The 25972-nt window shown below is 43.6% G+C and overlaps 2 protein-coding genes across 2 annotated transcripts; one reads left to right on the forward strand and one right to left on the reverse strand.

Moving 5' to 3' along the window:
* Positions 1-1010: 1010 nt before the first annotated feature.
* Positions 1011-18027, reverse strand: GTF2E2 (general transcription factor IIE subunit 2). Its single transcript, XM_057405111.1, has 7 exons — positions 17740-18027; positions 16524-16615; positions 15889-15996; positions 9853-10035; positions 9279-9372; positions 2839-2954; positions 1011-1843 (listed from the first exon to the last, which is right to left on the reverse strand). The coding sequence occupies exons 1-7, from the start codon at positions 17762-17764 to the stop codon at positions 1727-1729; spliced, it is 735 nt and encodes a 244-aa protein (XP_057261094.1). The 5' UTR covers positions 17765-18027; the 3' UTR covers positions 1011-1726.
* Positions 18028-18755: 728 nt separating this feature from the next.
* SMIM18 (small integral membrane protein 18) lies at positions 18756-24861 on the forward strand. Its single transcript, XM_057405115.1, has 2 exons — positions 18756-18907; positions 23898-24861. Exon 2 carries the CDS (start codon positions 23943-23945, stop codon positions 24234-24236), a length of 294 nt encoding a protein of 97 aa, XP_057261098.1. The 5' UTR covers positions 18756-18907; positions 23898-23942; the 3' UTR covers positions 24237-24861.
* The last annotated feature ends 1111 nt before the right edge of the window (positions 24862-25972 follow it).

Raw genomic sequence — 25972 nt, forward strand, 5'->3', positions numbered from 1 at the left:
AAAAAAAAAAAAAAAATCACTGCTCAAAAATGCAGCAGATGGAAGGGAACTTTTTTGTGGTTTTGGAGTAATGATGACAGGAGAGAGGAGAAAAGTTTTCAAGTGTGCCATGGGTGCTTTAAAGCTGAGCTGCAATGGAAAACTAAAAGCTCCAAAGGAATTGCTTGTGCTGACCTGGAAAATATAGGGAATAAAACCAATTTCAACACCAGCCGGAGCAGCATGCTTTATAATATATATTTATATTTAAAAAGCATGGGAGAAAAAAAATAGAATAAAACTCTTACCAGCATTTATCAAATCTTTAAGGTTGATACAGCACTGACATGTGCAATGCCAGAAGTACTGTCTGTTCCTCAAAAGAGCAGTCTTCAGTATCAGAAGGATAAATGCTACACTTACAGAAGGTTATTACTTCTTGTGTGCTTCCCCAGGCAGACATAACAAGTTCAGTGTGACAGCAACAAAGCCTTATTCTTCACCTGTTCACATGTCCAGATCTGACGGCCTCTGCTTCAGCCCCCGACACATCAAGACACCAGCTCATGTGCAAGCAGCAGCAATCTGCTGCTGGTGGCATGTCACAGTCACCTGTTTTATCTTTGATCTTAACCCTAGAAGTGCAGAGAAGCAACTCCCCTCCTGCAGTGCCATGAAAACAGTATCAGCATTGACTGATTCTGGTTCAGAACATACAAATAAATTATCAAGACACAGTTTGGCCACCTTCCACATTAGTCTGTACTGCACAGAACATCAGGCAACTGAAGCATTCATTTAAGGTGGTTCCTCCCCTCTCTCCAACCACAGATGATAAAAAGATGACAGTGTCAGCCCAGAACAATAAGTCATCAAAAAGGTAAAAATACAGCAAAGATTCCTTCCTTTCCTTGAAAAAGAAAATGCAACAAGCACAAAAGATGTTGATTCTCTCATTCTTTAAGGATGGAAAACTGGAAACCAGCATTAAGTGTATTACTGAAAAACAAAACAAAAGAAAAAAATATGGCTTCAGCATTACACTGTCATTTTATTTCCCTCCTGCCCATAGAGTAGAACTGTGCAACACATGTGCATCCCCTACACTGCTGAAAAATCACCAAGGGCAATTTCTGATTAGCATTAGGGAGCTGCAGCTGCATTGCCATCCTGCAGCCTGCTGGGACTTCGGGAGAGGGGTTTTGTCTTTTTTTTTTTTCCTGAGTTTGAGCCTCAGATATCACCTATTCTCAGTAAAGCTCAGTTTCATGGCAAAAAAGAAGCCTACAAACCAGGGGTGTATTTGGCTATGAAAGAAACTTGCCTGAAGTGACTTTAGGAAAAGGTTTTCCTGATATAGGTAAAACAAATGTTGTATTCAATCCTACCAGAAAGCCCCTTGTAAGTAATTCCAGGTAAATACCCATTAAGCCATGTAAAAGCAGAGTTAAGCACTGAACAGGAACTCCTGCATTACATGCTGAGCACCATTTACCACTATGCCAAGAGGCAACTAGTGAGAACTTCTTACTTAAAGACACATTTCCCATTAGGTAATTAAATTAAACTCTAAACTTAGTAGTTCATACTTGCTCTTAAACCGACCTGTTTCAACTGGGCAGTTGATGGGGTAGGGGAAACACATCACATTACTATATACAGTCAGTCTTTCTGCAAGCAGACACTGAACCCAAGTGGCAAAATCCTGATATATTAAAAATGCATGTTTGCTCCAGATTTCAACTGATCACTGTTTGCCAGGAACATCAGAGTAATCTTTTAATACTCCAGCCAAGTGATCATTGTGACTCTTAAACCGGCGTTTCTTCTGAGAAGCGGGTTTCTTCCTCCTCTGAATAGGAGCCTGTAAGAAGAAATAAACAGCAGTCAAAAGATCTGCCCTCCAGCTGCAACATCTGACCTGATGTGTGATGCTGTGCTAGTCATCACTTCAGTGAAGAAGAACCCTGCCTGAAGGAAGGTGCTTTCTTTTTCTGGCAAGAAGCAACAGCATTCAACTCAAATCCAGGCAGGGAGATGTGGACAGAGCAGTCTCTGTATCCCATGCACAGCAGTAAAGCTGGCATTTGTAAGTGAAGCTTCTGAACACTCCCATGCAGTTACAGAAGCAGGTACATGACCCATCATTCTATCCACAATTATGTGCTCAAAGACACCTTCAGCATATAATGAAGTCAGGAGTGCCTACATGGTGAGAGGCATTAAAGCTTCTAGAGTGTAGTGACTAGCAGAAACCAGGAACAAGTCCTATGTGGAAGGGAAAGGAATGTTTGAAGCTAACTGTAGAAAAGACATGATGTATCACATCAAATAAATGTTAAAAAATGAATTGCTCGAAGTCAGGAAGAAAGCATTTTTTGAGAGCTTGCAGACATTTTGGCCTCCTGGTAAAACACTGGGAGCATACTGCACCCAACTTGGAGAACAGCATGTGTGTGGTGGGAGGCATATTACATGAGGGTTCTCATCAAGACATCAAAGCTATTTAGCAGAGAAGAAAAAGTCACAAAACCCCAACCCTTCTCCCCAGAAAAGTAGCTGTTCTTCTACTCCTAATGTATTGCACAGCTTCAAACAGAAGCTTCCACTTTGGAGCTCACAGAAATTTCTGGCATTTGCCCTCTCCTTGATGCTGCCTGGGTTATTACACAGGCTCAAACAAGCTGTAAAAACACTGACTGCTGGCTATAGCATTGTTATCTACAACTTCTTAAAACTGGTCACACTTCCCTGAGCTACACAAAGCATCTATGCAAAGGCTTATCATCTTTTGGAATTAACACTGGTGGCTCAGGAAGTGGGAATCCCCTAGAAAGATTTGCAATTTGTATCTCTTACTATTTTCTTTGGTCCAGTTTCTTGCATGGAAGAAATACCCTGTCGTTTCAGATACTCTTCAATCTTCTCCTCATCCATAGAATCCACAGGAATGCTCCTCCACAGCTTCTGAAACTCTGAAACACCAAAGAAACCCTTATTTTGCATCCTCATTGAGAGCACTCACAGGCAACACGTGCTTTTAATGTGAATTTGCTATGGAGTCTCTTTTTTTTGCCTAGCACCTCTGTAGCTGTGTAGACTGTCAATGTGTTTTATAAGCCTTGGTTCAAAAGATCTTGGTGAAGAGTAATAACTAACCATAAATGGAAACTCCATTTACACATCCTCAGCTGCCATTGTCTTGGGAGACTTGTCATCTCATAGTCCAATTTACTGAAGATTCAAGGCATTTGCTTCAGTGGGTTTATGATTGTTTATCACTGTAATATAATACATACCGTGCTGTACAGATAATAAATTACTAACATTCCTCTGGTGTTAAAAAGAGATACCTTAAAAGACACAGCAGCAGGAAAAAAGGAGAAAGACAGTAAGTCTTAATTAGAGCAGCTGCCATGTGCCTGCACACTTTCTGCCTCACGTAAAGTTCCACAGAGCCTCTGGAATGCTTTCTCCAGGCAGCGGCTGGTACAATCCTACCTCCCTTCATTCCCCAGGCAGTAAGTTCAATATATCCTGTCAGCAGGTTTGGCTAACAAACTATAAATAAAACACGAGGCACACACAGAAACGCAAGACTACATTTTTTCCCTTTATTTCCAGATATATTTAGTATACAGTTGTCAAAACAACCACAACTTCTGCAAGCTTAAGAAGCTGTCCTACACAGCAGGTGATGAAATGATGGTCTGCCACAGATACACTGGCTCTAGACACCCTGCAACAGGATGACACTGTACAAAAGGTATACATAACAGACTTGGTTCCTGTACTTGGACCAGTTCCCTAATACCTCTTGTTTTTCTATGAAAGATGTGCTTTAAGTCTTGGGTCTTTTTCTTCCCACTACCAACAGTAAAGGGCTGTTTAAGCTTTCCAGGAAACAAAAGAAAGGTATTTTGCCCATGAAGAACAACAATGTTCATTTTTTGTAATGCAGAGTTTTTGAAGAGAACCAAATCCTGTCAAAACACCACTTTTGGTTAAATGGAGGCAGTGTTCAGCCCATTTTTCATACAGGCACATACACTCTCATACAGCACAGTAGTATCGAGACCACCAGTTTTCAGATAACTTAACGCAATGCTTGCTATCACACATCATCTCTCACCTAATCCTGTTGCAGCAGGTGGAGAAGGCTGTGCTGTGATCAAAGCTTAACATGCAAGAGAGATTCCTTAGGGATGAGCCCTCAGATCAAGACTTAACAGCCTGTGTAAGGTTCCCATTGCATCCTCCTAACTGAGCAGAATATGCTCTTTCAAGCTATTTTCTTTCTGGTCATCCCCCCTCCCTGTCCTCAACACCCAAGGTGAGCCCCCAGAGGTGCTTGGAAAGACTAATCAGTACTGCACATTGCAAGTAACTGTATTTCTAATCATGTGTCTGCAGTTCCCATGTTAAGTGACAAGGCTGCACATAAATGCACGACTATTAAACAGATCCCAGTTAGAGATACTTGAACACTGTGTTGTGCTGTTCTGCCTTTGGCTCTGCACGGATGACTCCAGTAGGAGCTGAAGAGCTGCAGGTCAGTCCCCCAAGATGTATGGCAGGCATGTGAACACAAGGTGATGGCAGAGGAGAAAAGTGATAACTGAACTTTCACATGACAGCATCCTTTTACTCATGATGATCTGCTACAAAGACAGATGATACTTCTCCTTATTAGAGTTTATGATATATGGACAAATATGTCTCAGTGCAAAAAAAACAAAAAAAAAAAAGAAAGCTGAGGATAGGTGCTTAAGGTTAAACTGGTCTACATTCTGCTGGGGAACAGAAGTGAAAAATTAAACATTAGAAAATAAATGGTCAGCTCTTCAAGGATCAACATGCACAAGAGTGCAGATCATGGTTAATATCTAACCACAGCAGTTTGCATTTCTTGTAATGCAGCGGTTAAACCATCATTATAGCTTCTCATTCACCTTTTAAACTTGGCCAAGAAATATGAATCTAAGTCACCAAGAATCAAAACCACAATGCTAAAGTGGACTTTACACACAGATAATTTAATCCACTAATTGGCCCCACCAGGGTCACTCTACAGTATTCTGCAACTCCCATGTAAAAATTCCTTCATAAATCAGGCTGCTTTCAACGCTGTTGCTCTGACTGTGGTAACCACAAAAGAACCTTCTCCCCATGCTGAAGCTCCATGTAGGGCATGAAAATGTGTTATTGCCTAGGAAAGTTGGGGGGGAAGTCACAACAAAACAGTCATCCCCCCAAAATACTCTGTGTTAAAGGACTGGTCCAGGATTAAAAGCACAGGATAAAGGTGGAGAAGCAACAGAGCTGCCAGCCTTCTGATAGCTGTGCATATCAGCTGTTTGCATTCAGGGTGCCATTGAAAGAGAAAAGGAGATACATCTATCATCTCATCACAAAACCGACTCAGTGTAACACCAGACAATGAGCTAAATGCAAGACTGAAGAAAGACAGCAGCAGTCTGGCTGCAGCGGGCCATTGCCAGACTACCTGTCAGAGTTATTCAGAAGTCTCCAAGGACTATGCCCCTATCAGCTAACGAAAGTTTACACCTTGGGAATATGCTATCTGAATTACTGCAACACCCTCTCTGAAACAGGAGAAACTATGAGAAAAGCTGGCAATAACTACAGCTCTCTAGAAACAACTCTCCACACTTGTAGCTGTGCTATTTCTACACCTCAAAATTCAAACCCTTGACCCAAGATAGAAAAGATATTTCTCCGTCTTTGAGGAGAATCTGAAGTGCTGTAACCCTGGCTGTGTGGCTCCAAGCAAACAGGGTCACCACTTGTTAAAAGCAGCATTTCAAGAGAGGGTCTGAGGGGAGGAAATGGCGTTCAATGACATGATTGCTGTGCTCCATCACCTCTGGAGCAGCATCAGTGATTACAGTTGGCCAGATAGGAGGATGTGTCAGGCTGGCCTATCTCTGGAGAGGGGAGAAGACTGAAAGAAAAATGCTGTGAGGAGCTGATGTGTCTGAAGAGTGGACAACAGTGACAGAAAGCAGTTGTTAGAGATGGTTTCAATATTCCAGATCCTTTTTTTTACAACGTCCTTCTTGTCTCTGTGGACAGGCACAAGGAGTTCAGTATTGCTGTGAGGAGTGGGAAGGGGATTGCTGGGGCAGAAAGCTCATCACATGCTGTCCTGCTTTAGCCAGGCACAGAGAACAGGTTCAGATGCCCACATTCCTGCAACGCATGTAACCATTTAAATTACAGAGCACATTCAGTTTTCCTTCTCCCTGTCCTGTCAACAGCTAGGTGATCTTCACACCATCGAAAGCACAGCAAAATGCTCTTCTATCAGAAACACTAAACTATTTGGGAGATCAGCCAGAACAAGTGCATAATAGCTATAGAAGAAAAAAACCTGCCCAACAGTCAAGACAGTAAGGCTACACCTGACTGCAGTAGCCTGCATTCAGACAAGCTGTCAATTTCTCCCACCACCTGGGCTGCTATGACAAGATGGAGCCCAGAAAAAAAATCCCCCAGGGAGAAATTCCCAAAGAATTTCTGGCCAAAGCAATGCAGGTGCTGTAAACCCTGAAGGAAACACACACATTTTCAGCAGAACTTTAAGTCCTGATGCCAATGCAGATCTCTCCCAGAGGAGGCAGAAAGTTGTGATCCTGGTCCCCAAGGCAGGTGCTCCATGTCTTACCTGGACTATGACCAAATCCTGTATGCAGTATCTTGCAATTTGACCACTGAAATATTTTAACTCAGAGGCTTGACAGAATCAACACTACTCAAAAGCTGCTTGCTTGGCTCCTCCAGATAGCTAACTTCTGGTCTTTCAAGTAAAGAGTGGAGGAAATGACACCATGAGCTGACTGAACGGTCAGTTTAGATGTTTGCTAACATCTCCAGCATGGGGATGTCTGCATGCACAGACTTAAAACAATGAGCTTTGACTATCAGTAACACACAGCAAAGCTGAGGGCTGCATAGCAAAGGTTTTGCAAACATCTTCTCTCTCCAATACCCAAGGGGTAAGAATGCACAGTTACCTCAACTTTATTCCATCAAGAAGTGCCTCATGTACAAAACAAATTTGTGCTGACATTCCCTAAGTGATTACACTCTAACACGCTCCCTTTTTATAAATGCTTACATTTGGGGAACAAAGTCATGGGTAAATGGCTGCATGGTGAACTCAGTGTGGCTTATATCCTGCACTTCTGACTGCCTCACCCACTCCTGGTAAAAAGGTTAGGATTGCTTCTGGAGATAAACTGCTGTAACACACCTGAGGTGAGCCAGAATCTGAGCACAGGACAAGAACAGACAGTAACAGGGCAGAAGGGAAGAAACAACTGAGTAGTGGGGAAGATGGAGTCCTGCTTCCTAACAGTCCCAGAGAACACAGTACTAGATTTATACCAGAAGGAAAAGGTGCTCCATGTTAGGTTTGTGCTGCTCCTGCTTCACCTTGGAATTCAAAGCCACCATTGATCCCAAGCAATTTTTACACTGTTTAATTTAAAATGCTTTAGCCAGTCTTTAAACCTCCTCAAAGGTGCTTAGGAAGAATATTAAAAACATGCATAATTAAGTACCTGAATTTCTAGGCATTAAAACACGTCCTGTATTACATTCAGATGTGAAAGATACCAACTCTAACAGTTAAGCAATCAGACTGGCCTTCCAGCATTCAGCCTGCATGGGGTGAAAGCCTGGTTCACATGCCGAGTGCTGAGCCTCAGCACAAGAAGGCAGTGCTTTACTTGGCTGAAGCACTTGAAATCTACCCTGGCTTTTATAAACACTTTCAGCTACCCACTACTGACAGAAGATTAATTAGTCAGGAAGTCAGGAAGGAACACATGCAATCTGAACCCTCCTTGGCTAATCACATAAAAGGAAGAACAAAAGCCATTCCTTACTGCAAAAACCTTCTCTGCTGCCCTTAAGATCATCACATATAGGTACTGCACCACTGCTGCTGCAGTATGTTGGGATTTACTTTTAAAAGGGGAGAAAGAAAAGCTTGTTCAGCCATCAAAACAACTTTAGCTGGGGCAGAGGTAGGCACTGCCAGCAAGCAGTTCCTCCTGCTATTTCAGACAGCAAGCTCCACATTAACCTCACAGCTCCTCTTTCTCTGCTGATGGAGCTCAGACAGTGGTGGGAAAGGACGCCTGACTTAGAGGATACTAATCCCTACCAACATACATTCAAAACTGGAGGGTGTCATCTGGGAAAATCATGCACCAAGCAGCAGAGAGCCCTTATTTCTAAGGATAAACATTAAACCAGAAACATATTTTGAACTGTCATCAGCTCCTAAGATCAAAGAGCCTAACAACACTTCAAAGATTATTTTGCAGTTTTATAAAAACTTTGTTTTAACGTTACTGGGAGATAATGAGCTGAGAGAGCACCGCTAACACAGAAATGTGTCACAACTCATCCTGTATGCAGACAATTCTGCCAGTGACTCCCTAAGAGACATGCTTCTGGTGCTCTGGAAAGAATCAGAAGCAAAACTGCTCGGGAAGGATGTGTTTGCTTCCTCACAGGGTAACTCAGCTGGAAAAAGGACCCGTTACAGCTGCAGTTAAGTGAGTAAACCCACACAGGGATGTTTCAAGAGTTGTGGTATAGGCAGGCTGACCACAAAATTCAAAAAAGAGAAAGCATTCTTGCCCCCTCTCAGAACAAAGTATCATCATCTGCATGAAAAGAAAAACCAAAGCCAGCAGGAACAGAATGATAATTAAAAAAAAAACACCACACTTTCTGCTTAGATGGAACATGCTGCCACCTGCGGATGAAAGACAGCATAGTTACCTTGAACTACAAACTGCTACTAGTGACCCCTTCACTACAAACACTAGAGCCTTAAATGCCTTCCCTCATCTGGAGATCCAGCCAAATGGCTTAAACGTTTTGTTTCAAGGGGTTTTAGAGTCGTTTTTAACCTTTCCCCCCTTCCATAGAAACAGTCTGAACTGCTTGTTCCTAAACACAGATCAGTGCTGGGTATGCTAAATATACAATGTACTGAACAGCCCTGGATTTATACAGTTAATGGTACACTTCCTGGTGTCATGTTCCAATATATTCACTAAAATCCAGAGGATATTACCCCTGAAGTCACTCGCTAGTCTGGCTAGCCTTGTGTTAATATAAACTATCCTTGTGACAGCTGGATACTTATTCATTACCACCTCTAAATGACTGAAATACCTGAAGACTGCTTATACATACAGGTGTTTGAGATTAACTCAAATCAACTATCATGGAAATGAATGTAAACAAACACCCACCTTCATCCACAGTGAACTGACAGCTCTTGTCATTGTAGAAAAGAATTTTCTTCTTATCAGGGCGATTAACAAAAATTATCTGGTCCCCTAAAGCCTTGAAAACAAATGCAAAAGAACAGCACAAAAATCACTTTGTTTCCAAGGATTCCAACTTGAACAATGGACCCAGATGTTGCGCTACAAAAAGCACAACAAACTAGAGAAGCAGCAAAGTAACTGGCATTAAAAAGCATCCAAAGCAGATACGAGTGGTACGTATATTAATAAATCAAAGATGAGATACAGAGGACTGAGATCAAGGTATAAAAGCAAAACTAAATGCCTACAGTTGGAATGTGGGAGATCAAGAAGTCTTCTGTGAGAAAGACCTTTGACAGCTGTGCTGAGATCAGGCCACATCTGAATGTAAAGGATGAAATACAGAAAAAGCTACAATATTAGATCTTCTGAAATAGCTTTTGAGTTGTGAAATGAACAGAAACAACTCATGAGGAAATTCCTTCTTAGCCTCTACCTCCCCCTTTGAGGAGGTAACTGGAATGGGTTCACTACATCACAGACACATGCTACTCACCTTTATAGCTTTCTGTGCATTGGGTAGCCCTTCCTCAATATCTTCCAAAAGGATTCCCCCCAGCCCTCGCTGGTCATGCTTGTCCAAGAGCCTGAGCAGAGCCTTTTTATCCTTCAAGTTGTACTTGGGCTTGAAAGCATACTTCCCATCTACAACTTCTATTTTTGGATTGTTGACAAGAGCCTGTAACAGGGACATAAATTTCAAACCCTGAAAAAGAACGCATGGTAGTACTTTTTTTAATACCGTGCTTTTGAGGAGCTAAAGCACACGAGCCACGTTACAGCTGCCAGTTTGGAGGTTATTCATCAAGCCCAAGTCATACAGGTGTTACTAATGTGAAAGCCATTAACCTGGGACAAGCCAGGGCTCAGTCTTCCCCAACTGCTGTCAACTGGCACCAGCAGCTGTAGAAGAAACTGAGAATAGCAGACCTCCTGCACAGTAGGATTTTATTTCTGATACCAGGTTCAGAGTGAAACTGACTAGTTATTCATGGGCAACTGAAATGATTTCAGATATGCGCTGAATCAGTTTTGCTGTGCGGCCAGTACCACAATGCAAGTTCCCCTGTAACAGAGGAAACTTAGTTTCTTCTGCAGATGCCAGCCTGACCCTGAAAGGAGAAAGAGAAGAAACACAGAAAGAAGAAAGGAGGGAGAAAACACCTGTAACAGAGAAGATAACTAACTTTGGCACTGCAGGGTATTTTTTCACCTTTTCTTATCCAGTAACAGTTCAGTGATGATTTCATATACACTTGTTGGGAAGAGCTTTTTCATTCCATCTTGATATTCATTATGGAAGGAACCTGGAGCCACCTTTTGAAACACCTCAGCAAAGTCAAGCTTCCATCATAACCAACACAGGGGTTTCTGTAACCCAGAATTTTAGTCCTGGTAACACAGGCTGTATTAGAATCATAGAATAATTAGGGTTGGAAAGGACCTTAAGATCATCTAGTTCCAACCCCCCTGCCATGGGCAGGGACACCTCACACTAAACCGTGTCACCCAAGGCCTTGTCCAACCTGGTCTTGAACACTGCCAGGGATGGAGCATTCACAACCTCCCTGGGCAACACATTCCAGTGCCTCACCACCCTAACAGGAAAGAATTTCCTCCTTATATCCAATCTAAACTTCCCCTGTTTAAGTTTTAACCCGTTACCTCTTGTCCCTAATGAAGAGTCCCTCCCCAGCACCCCTATAGGCCCCCTTCAGATACTGGAAGGCTGCTATGAGGTCTCCACGCAGCCTTCTCCAGGCTGAACAGCCCCAACTTTCTCAGCCTATCTTCATATGGCAGGTGCTCCAGTCCCCTGATCATCCTCATGGCTCTTCTCTGGACTTGTTCCAACAGTTCCATGTCCTTTTTATGTTGAGGACACCAGAACTGCACACAATACTCCAGGTGAGGTCTCACAAGAGCAGAGTAGAGGGGCAGGATCACCTCCTTCCACCTGCTGGTCACACTCCTTTTGATGCAGCCCAGGATACGGCTGGCATTCTGGGCTGCAAGCGCACACTGCCGGCCCATGTTCATTTTCTCTTCGACCAGCACCCCCAAGTCCTTCTCTGCAGGGCTGCCCTGAATCTCTTCTCTGCCCAACCTGTAGCTGTGCCTGGGATTGCTCCGACCCAGGTGTAGGACCTTGCACTTGGCATGGTTAAACTTCATGAGGTTGGCATCAGCCCACCTCACAAGCGTGTTGAGGTCCCTCTGGATGGCATTCCTTCCCTCCAGCGTATCAACCGAACCACACAGCTTGGTGTCATCGGCAAACTTGCTGACGGCGCACTCAATCCCACTGTCCATGTCACCGACAAAGATGTTAAACAAGACCGGTCCCAACATTGATCCCTGAGGGACGCCACTCGTTACTCGTCTCCAGCTGGACATTGAGCCATTGACCACAACTCTTTGTGTGCGGCCATCCAGCCAGTTCTTTATCCACCGAGTGGTCCACCCATCAAATTGATGTCACTCCAATTTAGAGACAAGGATGTCGTGTGGGACAGTGTCGAATGCTTTGCACAAGTCCAGGTAGATGACATCAACTGCTCTACCCCTGTCCATCAGTTCTGTAGCCCAATCATAGAAGGCCACCAAATTGGTCAGGCAGGATTTCCCCTTAGTGAAGCCATGCTGGCTGTCACCAAGCACCTCATTGATTTTCATGTGCCTTAGCATGCCTTCCAGGAGAATCTGCTCCAAGATTTTGCCAGGCACAGAGGTGAGACTGACTGGTCTGTAATTCCCTGGGTCATCCATTTTCCCCTTCTTGAAAATGGGGGTTATATTTCCCTTTTTCCAGTCGTCGGGAACTTCACCTGACTGCCATGATTTCTCAAATATGATGGCCAGGGGCTTCACAACTTCATTTGCCAGTTCCTTCAGGACCCACAGATGGATCTCATCAGGACCCATGGACTTGTGCATATTCAGATTTTTAAGATGGTCTCGAACCAGTTCCTCTCCTACAGTGGTCGCAAGGTCTTCATTCTCACAGTCCCTGCATCTGCCTTCCAAGACTTGGGTGGTTTGGTCAGAGCCTTTGCCAGTGAAGACCAAGGCAAAGAAGTCATTCAGAACCTCAGCCTTCTCCAAATCCTGTGTAGCCAGTTCTCCCGAGGGCTTCCTGAGGGGGCCTACGTTCTCCCTTGTCTGTTTTTTATTTGCTACATACCTGTAGAATCCCTTCCTGTTACCTTTAATACCTCTAGCTAAGTTTAATTCTAACTGGGCCTTAGCTTTCCTAACTTGGTCCCTAGCTTCTCGGACAACATCCCTGTGCTCTACCCAGGCCGCCTCTCCTTCCTTCCACTTTTTATAAGCCTCTTTTCTCATTTGAATTTTCCTCAGGAGCTCCTTATTCATCCAAGGAGGTCTCCTGGCCCTCCTGCTGCACTTCCTTCTGGTTGGGATGCAACACTCCTGAGCTTGTAGCAGGTGATCCTTGAATATCAACCAACAGTCCTGGGCCCCTCTGCCCTCTAGGGCTGTATCCCATGGAACCTTACTAAGCAGGTTCCTGAAGAGGCCAAAGTCTACTCTTTTGAAGTCCAGGGCAGTGAGCTTGCTGCACGCTCTTCTCATTGTCCTGAGGATCTCAAATTCGAGCATCTCATGATCGCTGCATCCAAGGCTGCCCTGGAGAGTCACATTTCCAACGAGCCCTTCCCTGTTGGTGAGAACGAGGTCAAGCATGGCACCTCTCCTTGTTGGCTCCTCTATTACTTGCAGAAGGAAGTTGTCTTCTACACAATCGAGGAACCTCCTGGATTGCTTGTGCCGGGCCGTACCGTCCTTCCAACAGATGTCAGGGTGGTTGAAGTCACCCATGAGAACAAGGGCCTGCGAGCGTGAGGCTTTTCCTATCTGTCTATGGAGTGCTTCATCCGCAGGTTCTCCTTGATCAGGTGGTTTGCAACAGATCCCCACAGTAATGTCTCCCATAGCTGTTCTCCCTTTAACCCTGACCCAAAAACTCTCTGTGGACTGCTCACCTGTCCCCAGACAGAGTTCCATACTCTTCAGCCTATCCCTAACATAAAGGGCAACTCCCCCTCCCCACCTGCCAGGCCTGTCTTTTCTAAAGAGCCTGTAACCTTCCATTCCAACACTCCAGTCATAGGAGCCATCCCACCATGTTTCGGTGATGCCTATTATATCATACCCCCATAGATGTGCACACATCTCTAATTCCTCTTGTTTGTTCCCCATGCTACGGGCATTTGTATAGAGGCATCTGAGCCGAGCTCCAAATGAAGCCGGCTCATTGGCTGGAGCGGCTGGGATATCTCTACATTGCTCCAAGCATTTATTATAGGTGCTGGCAACTGACTGGGTGTGCTGGGATGGAATGATGCCCCCCTTCCCCCAACACATCCAGTTTAAAGCCTCCTTGACCAGTCTGGCAAGCCTCCTACCAAAACTGCTCTTTCCCTTCTTTATCAGGCCAGCTCCACCAGCCCCCAGACCTGGTCTACAAACTTGGGTCCTGTGTTCAAGACACCCAAACCCCTGACTATGACACCACCCTTTTAACCAGTTATTAACCTGACTAATCTTCCTAGCTTTTTTTAGGTCCTCTCCTGTATCCTGGAGAATTGATGAAAAGACTATCTGAGCTCCAGAGCCCATAACCACCTCCCCCAGGGCTCTGTAGTCCTTCTTTATGTTCCCCAGGCTACTACTACCTATATCCCTAGCACCCACATGTATCACCAGGAGCGGGTAATAGTCCACAGGACTTACTAGAGCAGGCAGCCTCTCTGCCACATCCCTGATCCGTGCCCCCGGTAAGCAACACGCCTCCCTTGAGACAGGGTCTGGGCGGCAGACGAGTGCTTCTGTCCCTTTCAGTGTAGAGTCCCCTACTACGACCCGCCGCTTTTTCCTAGCAGCACCAGGAGAGATCTTTAGCAGTGCATCAGCCGGCTGTTTCTGGCTCGAGTGCGTTTCCTCATTAGCCCCCTGCAGGACAGCAAAGCAGTTCTGCGTGGGGACAGGGGATTTAGGGGGAAGCCCCTTGCTTTTGGTTGTCCTTTTCCTTCTTTTTTTTTTTTTGTTTTTTGTTTTTTTTTTTTTTTTTTCACTAATTCCCAGCTTCCCAGGTTAACGGCCTCCTTCTTTCCTTCATGAGGCAGAGGTGAAGCTCGAGGCCCCTGCACAGTTTGGGCCAGGAGCAAGCATTCCCGCTTACTCTCAGCTTCCCTGACATCTCGCAGTCTATTAACAGCATCCCGCAGCTCAGCCCCTGCTGCAGGAGGACCTCCACCAGGAGTGCAGCCCTGCCCATTGCGCACCCTCCCCTCACCAGACCAGTGCAGGCACTCTCTGCACCCCGAGCTCTGCACTGCAGCCTCCCCTCTCACCGGCTCTGTCTGGGTGCCTACGCTGGCCACGCCGCGGCAGCCAGAGCAGAGCAGCGGACCGGGCCCTGATCATACGACGAGCGCTCATCATCCCGCTCACCGGCCCGCGCAAACTGCCTCCACCCGCTCTGCTCGCCGCGCTCCCTGGGGCAGGGTTTTACCCAGACCGGAACGGTGCCGCTGCTTCAGGCTCCGCCCCGTGTGAGTCAGCTGCTCGCTCTCGTCAGCTGAGCTGCCGGCTCCTGGGCAGGTCCTGTCGAGGACTTGAGGCTCCCTCGGTGGCTCTTGTTGCTCCGAGTTGAGGCTCCTGGAAGCTGATCTCCCCCCCCCCCCGCTCCGGTGTTGAAGGCGTCCTCTCTCAAGCTATTCACCTCAGCAATTGGTTAAAGCAACCCTAGTTTTACTATGCAGAGACTTCTTCCTCATGTCTCAAAAAACTTTTCTGCTCTATTGCAAGGATATTAAACACGATATGAGCAAAACCAGGTATGCGAATCAAGTATAAATACTAAATATGCTATTCTGGTGATTTATTAATCTTGAAATTTCATGAAGATATTCAGATCAATGAAGCACGAAGATCGACATGGTGGCAAATTATAGTCAACCTGTAGAAACAAAACCTAGCATCTGGAGTGAGACTAATGAACTCCAGCAGTGAAATTTGCACATCTATTACCCAACAACTTCAGACATATTTCACATCATAGAATCATAGAACCATTAGGGTTGGAAAGGACCTTAAGATTCAGTACATGACAAAGAATGTACTGTAAGCCTATGAAATTTGGTGCCATACTCCTTTGTTCTAATTAATTTAACATCCTCAACATCGGAAGAGCTCTCTGCATTATTTTTATTTAATAAAGGAAATCCTTAAGAAAACCAGCTTCTTTATATAAAATCAGTAATAAAAAATTCACGTGAAGTAAAATATGCTGTGTAACAATTGTAACATGTCCTTAAAAATGTCAGAATAGTCATTTCACTGTTACTTCAACAGTAGAGGGTACATAACAGACAGACATGTGAATCAGTGTAGCTTCCTAAAGGGGAGATTATATATTTATAGAGCTTGTCATTAAATAAATGTGTATAATCCATTATTTTCATAATGCTTTATCTCCAATTAAAATCTAAACAGATGTTTTCATTACCTCACTCATTAACCATTGCTTCTGTTTGAGTCCAATATCTAAATGCTGTGTTTCATCCAAAATCTCTTCTAAGGTTAATGGATGTGTGTCACCACGCTGGTGCCTAGTCTGGAAAAGTAAACAGGATCTATTAGAGCTCTATAATTATTTTATTCAGTGACTCAGTTAGCATAAAGTAACTAAAACTGGTATTCTGTGATGACAAAACAACTGCTGCAAAACCAGACTAGATACAGTACACACAGCATATGAGTTTCAGTTTAGGGGTTTTGAGAATATGAGATAAAAAAAATTAGTACCAGCTGAGAGTGATGACAAAGTCATCTGTCAAGCACCAAGTTACATGTTGTTTTGATAAATAGCTCATTAATACTAGAAGCTGACAGAATGCTGCAGTTCCTATTTCTGCTGCAAATAACATACCCTGTCTTGGTTTTTAAGTGACCTGGAATAATGAGGATTTCAGTAACAGAACAATATGCTGACCATTCTGTTTACTGACAGCACTTTGAATTTAACAAGCAGCTTCTTGATATAAAAGAATTTTGGAGCTGAAATATACAGCATCTTTCAGCTACCACAGAAGAATAAAGAAGTATTTAAAACCGTTATAATTTTACAGCAAAAGTCTGTACCTTCATGTAATTCACTATTTTAGCAAGAACTCCAAACTTGTAGCCAGAGCCTCCTGAAAGGGCCTTGAAGTTGAATGATCCATTGCTGTGATCTACAAAAGGAGAAAACAAATCATTAAATTGTACTTCCTGCAACACCCTGTTGGCTCTGCCTTCCATCTCTTTCTCAGTCTACTTCCACAAGCTTTCAGAATTACAATTATGAAAAGAAATGTGTGTTGCAGGAGTAGCCACCCTCAGAAGACTCTGCTAGCACATGTCTTGATCCAGACCCACAGAGGTACCTGTCGACACACATGGCTCTGGAACACTTCTCAGCAGAGCTGCATAAATATAAAGTTATTGGGACATGACCTTCAAGAAAACAGCAAGACAGCATTACTCCTGTAAGTGTACATGTTTAATTCTGTGGCTTAACAAACCATAATCATTTATGCTACATTAAGTCACGCTGAAATAACATGCTGCATTTTTGCCCAGCCATTAGCTCTACTGATAGCTTTGCGCTGTTGGGACAGGAGCAGAAAGTTTCACTTGTTCCATAAAAGTATTCAGCAGCTGGATGTGCTTGTGCTGGGCTTAACGCATTAATTTATTTATGCAGCTCTAGTAGCGAATTTATATGAAAAAATAAATTTAAAATTATACAACTTGGTGCATTGCACCACTGGGACAACAATTCAGAATCCCCTCTGACTCTGGCTTAATGTATTGTGAGGTTTGCTACCATGTAAAGTTTGTTTCAAAAATTCCTGCAGGGTTGTTAATGACTGTTGTATTACCATTAGCTATTAGCACAGCACATTAAACAGAAATATCCATAAACTGCTATCAAAAGCCACAGGCCTATTACCAGCATAATGGTATCAGCTTCTCAGAATTTCAGCTACTCGAGAAAAAGAACATTTTCTCTAAGTCACCACACAAATTTTTTAATCCACTGGTGACTTCTAATCACACTTGACAGGACAGTAGGTGTTCTCAGAGATACCGAGCTCTGGTTACTTCTGTGGAAGAATCAATTGAGGGAGAAAAAAGAACAATTAAAGTCAGGGCAGTAATGGAGGGAGAGGTTCCAGTGGGTGCTGAGCAGAGCTGAGTCTTGTCTCTGCTGAATGTGGATTAGAGCTGTGACAAGAAGCAGTATGAGGTCTCAGAGGTTTGCACTGGTCAAGAAAAGAAACAATAAAAAATCATCATATTTTAGAAAAAATACCTAAAATGTCTGACAGACCCATCATCTCCACCGAGTAAGCGGCAGGCTTGGAGAAAGTCTGCTACCTTCTCTGTGCTTAAACTTGGATTTTCTTGACAAGTTATTTACATGAAACTCCCAATTAATTTTCCAAAGTCACTATGCTTTGGATGAATTTTTTTCATGTTTTGTCCCACTGCATCTCAGCCTCCTTCCAAGCTGATCTGAAAGTCACTGCAAAAGGCAACTACAGAGTGGGAATGCTGGATGTAATCACATTGCAAACAAATCCATTTTGGATAATTATTGGGAATACTTCATGGAAACTGGTGCTGGTATAATAAAAAACACTTCAGACACACTGAAGTAAAAATGCTGAAGGAATAAACATTAGATTAAAAACTCAGCGAGTAGTAATTGTGAAGCTTTTATATGACATCATATTAGAGGCTTTACATAGCACAATTCTAAAATTACCATAGAAGAATCACTGTAACTCCACAACAGAAGAACATTTTATTGTGATAACTAAATTAAGATCGGAAAAGGGAGAAAAACAAAGCTGCTGAAAATACAGCCTATAGGGATCTTCTCCTGCAGGATTCTTCCCTTTTATCATTAAAAATTAACATCCACACAGGACATTTTATAAATAAAAAAAATATATATAATGAGAGGTCTAAAGTGCTGAAACACATTCAGAGGCACAACAAAGAGTTAAGATGACTTATCATGCATCTGTTCTGTCAATTGAATCTAGAAGATTACCTTGTTTAATCTGCCTGGCTACAGCCAGCTAAGGCTCCTGACAAGTAAATCTAACCCCAGGGCCAAGCTGGGAATCTGCGGATATTAACACTTCAAACATCAGGGTTTGATGGCTTCTCAAAAAGCACAGCCGGGCATGGCCACCGCCACCTCCCAGCGCCCTTACAAAGCTCATCGCACACAAAGAGCATCCCCCAGAATGAGAGCGGGAAGGGGTTTGTTTCTATTCGAGCCAGTAAGAGTCAAATTTATGAATGATTTACTCCTGGGGTTGAGGGCTGGATGTAAACGAGCAGAAAGGAAGTTGTCAGCAGCATCCTGCTCTGGCCAATGGTAGGAGAGCTCCATCTTAGCTGTGCCATAGGCTGCACTAAAAAAAGGGACCAGAACAGCGCTCTTCCAGCATCCTCTCAGACAAGAGGTAGGTGTGGATCATTTTATAACATTGTCTTAGGTTTACCTTGATTACTGAAAGAAAATATGCCTGTAAACTACAAGCCTGTAAAAAGCTTTTTAGAATCAGAATGTTTTTCTCTAGGTTTAGTAGGATTTTATTCCACTGAAGGCAGAGGAGCTTGCCTTGCACTATCAGACAAGCACTTTCACCATCTGTGCACTAATGGAAAATTGATGACCACTCACAGGAAAGCTCATACACCAAACCACGATTCAGTAGACAAAATGGATTTCGTGCTTACTGGAGAGGTAGCTTGCTGCCTGCAGTCTCACATTCCCTGTAGTTGATTCTGTATGTTTGTACTGAAATGACAGTGTAAGGATTTTCCTTAAAACAAAGACAGCTAAACCTGACATTTAAGAAGTGTATCTCCTAAGTGGGTATTCCATGAACTGTACAAATTAAGCTGCTTAAACCCCCTCTATGTTCATGGATACACTAGAAACTTATTCTAGAAATTTGGTGCATTAGGGTAGGATGAAATTCCCATTGAATATTATTATTCTTGTAAACACTGGAGCAGTGATCGATACAAGACAAGCAGGCAGGTGAGACTCCATCTGAGATTTGTTAAATGGTATTACCCCAAGATGTCTCTTCAGCAGTTTGTTAAACAAGACTTCCTCAGTACTGCATTGAAATGATTTTTTGCCAGTCATTTCCCCCTGCTCCACAAATATGATTTCAAATAAAGCTGCTGCTCTGCAGTGCCTAGAGACGATGATACCTTAAAATTAAAGCCTGATGTAGCTATTACAGAAACCAATTCATTAAATATTTAACTCGCTGCATTCTGAATACACACAATAGCTGAACTGTATTCAAATCAGACTGGCTTACAGTATGAATTTAAATTGTGCTACGGTAAAGTAAGTAAAACTGCATGAAAGCAGACCATTTTTGACAGCTTTCAAAGACGCTAACCTTGCTAGTGCCATGCTAATTTTGAAGGCTCGGCAACAGCTACTTCAGTCTTGTATTTTAATAGTTTACAGCAATGAGCAGCTGATATTTATCTGCATCGCCTTGCTCAAATCAAGGAGATCATCAGCCTCGAGAAGCACAAACCGCCTCCAGCATGGGTATTAAATTCCACCTCCCTGTGTAAAGATGATACGCTCTGTGCTGTGCAAACCACTGCCCTAATGGTGGCTGGGGAAGGGGCTGGCAGCCGAGCAACAGGGAGCCATGCCGTACTGAAGATGCTCCTCTCCTCTCAGGAACAGAGCTACCTCCTTGGTGGAGGAGCTGTGGTGGGCAAAGGGTCCTGGCTACCCAACGGGAACATGCCCAGTCTCTCCAGCAGCCCCAGATCTTCATTTCTTTTTGCAGTACTCAGCTTCTCAGCAGCAGAAACGGCTCATTTTTGTGCCTGGTGTTTACAGAGTGAGTCTTAAAAGTCTGGTGAAGCTCAAAACAAAACTCCTCTCCTTTCTTTCCTGAGGATATTCTCTTGCAATTTAAAGATGCATTTCAGTCCTCCTTGCTTTAACTACCCCTCAAAAGAGACTCTAAAATCCTTCTAATCAGCTCCTCCCCTCCTCCCCCACCAATTTTCAAACAAGCCTCCAGACTATCCCTTCAAGAACCCTTCTGACTTTTAGCGCCATAAAAGAGGCCAGCTGAGCTGCTTTCCTAGACTGTGACCAAACCAAACCACGCTGTCAAAGCCAGGGCCTGACTCAGCTCATGAGTATTTTTAGACTGGATTTGCTCTGTAAACTTTTGTTTAAGAACAAAAAAAACAAAGAGCAGTTTAATCAATCCCATCCATCTCAGTCATACTTTGTGTATTCGGTAACAGATTTGTGTATTCGGCTACAGATTTAACAGAGGAAAAAGTTATTGCAGTTGCTCTGATAAATGACCATATCAAATGCTAGTGCCATGTATCTTCCCAACAAAGCTGTGTTTCAATTTAAATCCATTACATGCAGGAGGATAAAGATCAAAATGTAGAATCATAGAATGATTAGGGTTGGAAAGGACCTTAAGATCACCTAGTTCCAACCCCCCTCCAAGGGCAGGGCCACCTCACAGTAGACCGTGTCACCCAAGACTCCATCCACCCTGGCCTTGAACACTGCCAGGGATGGAGCATTCACAACTTCCTTGGCACGTATAACATTTTAACAACAACAAAAAAAAGGCATAAATCACAAGCTGGTTTGGTGGCACCATGCTGGTTTTCACAATATCTTTATTTTTTTCCTAATGACACAAAAATAACGAGACTGCTTTAAATAATCTGTTTTCATAGACACCATCACACTTTGCCTTTGTCACTTCCCATTTATTCAGGCATTTTGTAGTTTTCACTCTCTGAACAGGTTGACAGCAGAATTATTCCTGGGATATACATGGCTAAAGTATTACCTGTGAGCACAGTTAAATGAACAAAACATCAGCACTACCAGTTTGTTCTGTAGTTTTGATTACTGAATGAAATCAAACTAAATATGGGTAGCCAAGACCATTTCGTAATGAACACAGCTACGTTTTCGCTTTTTGCTTGATGTTCAAAACAATCTTTCATTGAGGCATGGAAAAAAGACTCCAGGTTTCTCCAAAGTTACCATCTTTTCTCTGTCTTCCCCTTCTGTAATTCCACATTTTCAGGGGTACCCCAGCAAACAAAAGCTCATTATGTGAGCTCCCCCTTAGCTGGCATGTGTTCACTGACAGGCTTTCATGAAGGGCACAGGCTGGCCCGTCAGTGCTGCTCACCACTAAAAACTCCTTGCTACTTCCTCAAGGGAATACTGAAATCTGGCTCAATCTTCTCCCACTCTCGGTTTTAAATTGCCTGAAGGATTCAAAGTGTTATTATGATGTCCTACAGTATACTATGACAGGTAACCAGATGTTACTGTGGCTCTTTCCTTGTTGTGGTTCAATAAGGCCAAGTGCAAGGCCCTGCATGTGGGTCAGGGCAATCCCAAGCACAAATACAAGCTTGGTGGAGAATCAATTGAGAGCAGCACTGAGGAGAAGAACTTAGGGATACTGGTCAATGTACAGGGATACAGAGAAGCTCACCATGACCCAGCTTCAGTGTGGATTTCAGCACAGAAAACCCCTGTGCGCTGGGCTGCATCCCTGGAGCAGGTCAAGGGAGGGGATTCTTCCCCTCTACTGTGCTCTGCTGAGACTCCCCCCTGCAGCCTTGTGTCCAGCTCTGGGGCAGCAACACAAGAGGGACATGGAACTCTTGGAGCAAGTTCAGAGGAAGCCATGGAGATGATGCGAGGCCTGATGCAGCTCTGCTCTGAAGACAGGCTGAGAGAGCTGGGTTTGTTCAGCCTGGAGAAGTCTCCAGGGAACCTTTAAAGCAGCTTCCAGTATCTGAAGGGTGCCTGCAAGAGAGTGGCTCTGGACAAGGGGGAATGGGTTTAACCTGATAAAGGGGAGATTGAGATGAGATCATAGGAAGAAGTTCTTCCTTGTCAGGGTGGTGAGGCCCTGACACAGGTTGCCCAGAGAAGCTGTGGCTGCCCCATTCCTGGTAGTATTCAAGGCCAGGTTGGACAGGGCTTGGAGCAACCTGCTCCAGTGGAAGGTGTCCCTGCCCACAGCAGGCGGTAGGAACTGGAGGAGCTTTAAGGTCCCTTCCAACCCAAACCGTTCTATGACAATTCTATGGTTCCTTGGACAACTGTTATTATATTAGACTATGTATGAGAAGTACCATAATTTTGCTCAGTTTTGGGAAGCAAAGACAGGGAAAGAAGGAAATCAGGGGAAAACGAGATGCGTAACTGTAAAGACATTATTGCCAAACACCTCATCTGCCTGTGAATTATCCATAATTCACAGAGAAATTCAGAGACAGATAAAACTGCTTTTTTGTTCTAGTTTTGTACTAGAGAAGTTACTGGGGCACAGCCTACTTTCACACTTTTCAGCAAAGGCCTTCCCCAAACAGCACATCTCCACAGCAATCCATTTGTGCCAAAGGCAGATTTGATAGAGCCAGCTTGTTTCACGTCTCCCCCATGCCACAAAGCAGTCTTTTCTTCTGCTGGGTACAAACGGACAGTACTGGAGAAAGATGACATTCCTTTCCTAGCAGTCAAGCAGAGAATGGCATTGAAAATAAATCAGAACTCCCCAGAAAGGGTTGTGTCTTCCTTGTTGTATATCCCACTGACCATGGCACCACAAACAGGACAAGATTTCTACATGTCCTCAGTGCCATTTGGGCAGCTGGGTTTCTCAAGCACAAACTACTCAACAGAGAAAGGGAATGAATGTGTCAGGAAATCTGGCCTTCTGAAATCAAGAGTTTTGCAGAGTTAACAAATCTGTGCTAACAGGCAATTTAAGAGAATGAGTTTTAAGGAACCAGGATTGTTAATCTGGTACTAGAACTACAAAAGTTAGTTCTATTCTTTGGAAACATCCTCCAAAATAGTTAATGTGTTGCATTTTTTTTTAAAGAGCAATTTATTTCTTTCTCCCAAACAGAAGAAACCCCTCCCCAAAACAAGCAAGCTCCAATGACATTAGCATCTATTAAGTTCTTCTCGTTGCTCAGGTGTGGGAGAGTGGCACAGAGATCTCCTAACCCTCTAAGAATGACATGCAAGTACCAACTTCAAGCCTAACAATGGACAGGCCATTAAAACCACAGGGTACCTTGAAAATAATCATGTAACCTTTTTAGTCTTTGCATGTACTTGAAATAAAGAAGCAAAGCTCTCTCATTCCAGAGTATTTAGATTACTTGATGCACACATGGATCAGACACCACTGAAATATATGTTCCAGACTAATCACAAAGTTGTACATTTGAAGTGTGATATTTTTGTGAACAAAGATGAGCATGCAACAAACCCTGTCGGTAGGAGGTGCAAATACTTACTCTGAGCATAAGTTCCTACAGTTTGAGATAAAAATCACAGCATGCTGTTGACCAGTAGAGTCCTCAACAGCCTTGTTTTTTCTGTTGCAGCCCCTAAGTTGGTGATAGTGAGCACGCTCAGGCAACTCTTCAAGAATGGCAACCCTCAACACCACTCACTGGAATGAGACTACATCCATTTCCCAGTATCTGGACTTTCAAGTGCAAAAGATCTACCCTTTCCATGATAACTGGAACACTGCCTGCTTTATTATTCTGATCATATTCATCTTTACTGTAGTATCTCTGGTGGTGTTGGCTTTCCTCTATGAACTGCTAGACTGTTGCTGCTGCGTGAAAAATAAAACTGTGAAAGACTTGGAGAATGAACCCAATCCTGTTAGAGCAATGTTGAACAGGTTCAGAAAGCATGAAACAGAGGTCGTGTAGGAAGGACTGAGCATCAGCACTTGAAGAACGCCTCACGAATTCACTTGAATGAAGCCTCATGATTGACATGACTGAGCAAGCCACATGCTTTTCTTTTTCCCCTTTTGGACTGAACAGCAACGGCTATAATTTTACGTCTGGATAGGAACTTGAATAATAGGCAAAGGCTTTCCAAGTCCTTAGCAGGAGGATGATCTTCTGCAATGTTATGGGGGAAGGAAAGATTTTTTGTTTCCAAATGAACTTTTGTTGTTTATATGGAGTTACTAGCCTAGATCTTTGTCTACCCAAATGAACAAATGTTGCCTAACATGTATAAAACTATGTTGCTTAACTGGAGAAAACATTTATAAACGTGCTCAACAATCTGACCACAGGTAGTGCAAAGAAGGACACAACAGTGTCCTTCCACTGAGGTCAACCACGCAGAGATGGAAAAGGAGAGGCTTGTGTGAATTCTTGCCTTCAACAGCTCTTCTTATTATGGGTTTCTTGCTTCTAGAAGAGAGGGTGGTGGGAGGAAAAGTAAGCCAACCTGAAACATATCCCCTAAAACGGTCTCTTCTAAAGCCCTGTGGTACAACTTGACACCTTCTCCCTCTCTTCCTCCAGTTTCACGGAACTGCTCTCCCCTTACTTCCTGTTCAACCCGTTTAACAACTTCTGGGTATCAATACATAATTAACACACTACCTTAAGAACTTCTGGCTATTTCCACAAAAGCATACCACTATTGGTCTAGAAGAAACAGGGACATATTTCTGCCCCAAGGCTGCTGCCTCTATGGTAACCACAACACTAAAGGGAGTCAGACATGCTGGACTTATTATCCCTAGCTTAACTTTTCAAAGCTGAACTGGAAAAGACCAAGGAACACAAGCAGACAGGTCACAGACCTGCCACACCAATGACAGTAATTTCACCTCCACACAGATTTTAGATACCAACATGCTTTGCAAAGGAGGCCACACCAGGATAAGCCTTGCTTTAGAGATGGCAGGATGGATACACAGCAGGAACAGACTTCATTTTGCTCAAGAGAATCTTAGCTTGCTTCAAAAGCCTGCCCAGGGCGTTCACACTCATGCCTTTCTCACAAACTGAGCACGTAACACTCACAACTCCAGCTCATTAGATTATTTTTCTTCTGTAGATGCATCCATAGTTTTTAAACCATGAAAGTTTTACAGTTACAAATTATGACCACAACAACAGCATCCAAGAACATGGCCACCCGTAAGGCCTGGTAAGTCTTTCACGCTACTGAACCCACAGAGAAGCAGAAGCCAGTGAGAAATGTCCCAGACCAAAGCTATGCATGGGGCAAGATATTTAAACCCAAATAATATTCCTGTCATTAGGGAAACAAAACCCACCTAACGGCCACATGGATGAGTAAGCTACAACAGTGATTTCACAGCCTGTCCATGTCAGAAACACCTTTGTGCTATGGCCAGGACCTATTAGCTTTTTAAAAAAAAATAAATATATATAAACTCCCTCCACCAGACTCAGCATGAAGTGCCAGAAGACCTGCACATGACAGAAGGACTTGCTAATCTGAGTTGTGCTCTTCCTGGTTGGTGAGATGGAGTCACAAGATACTTAGGCCACTAATAAGCAGCAGAGCCAGATTCATCTGGAGAAGCAATCTCCCTTCTGCAGTCACAAAATGACACAACTTCTACTGTAACTGCTCATCTCAGATACGCCTGCTATAGCAAACCTCTGTTGGT

Source organism: Pezoporus wallicus, unplaced genomic scaffold (genome assembly GCF_028554395.1).
Source record: "Pezoporus wallicus isolate ANWC-B61680 ecotype Strahan unplaced genomic scaffold, APGP_CSIRO_Pwel_v1 contig_6789, whole genome shotgun sequence".
Taxonomy (NCBI): Eukaryota; Metazoa; Chordata; class Aves; order Psittaciformes; family Psittacidae; genus Pezoporus; species Pezoporus wallicus.

Bases quoted from the DNA above. Each gene is read 5' to 3' on its own strand.
- GTF2E2 (XM_057405111.1), bottom strand. From the start codon at position 17,764: ATGATGGGTCTGTCAGACATTTTAG. The intron at 16,616-17,739 runs GTATTTTTTCTA...CTCCTTTTGTAG, and splicing joins GGGTCTGTCAGACATTTTAG to ATCACAGCAATGGATCATTC. The intron at 9,373-9,852 runs GTGAGTAGCATG...TTTGTTTTCAAG, and splicing joins ATGCACAGAAAGCTATAAAG to GCTTTAGGGGACCAGATAAT.
- SMIM18 (XM_057405115.1), top strand. From the start codon at position 23,943: ATGGCAACCCTCAACACCACTCACTGGAATGAGACTACATCCATTTCC.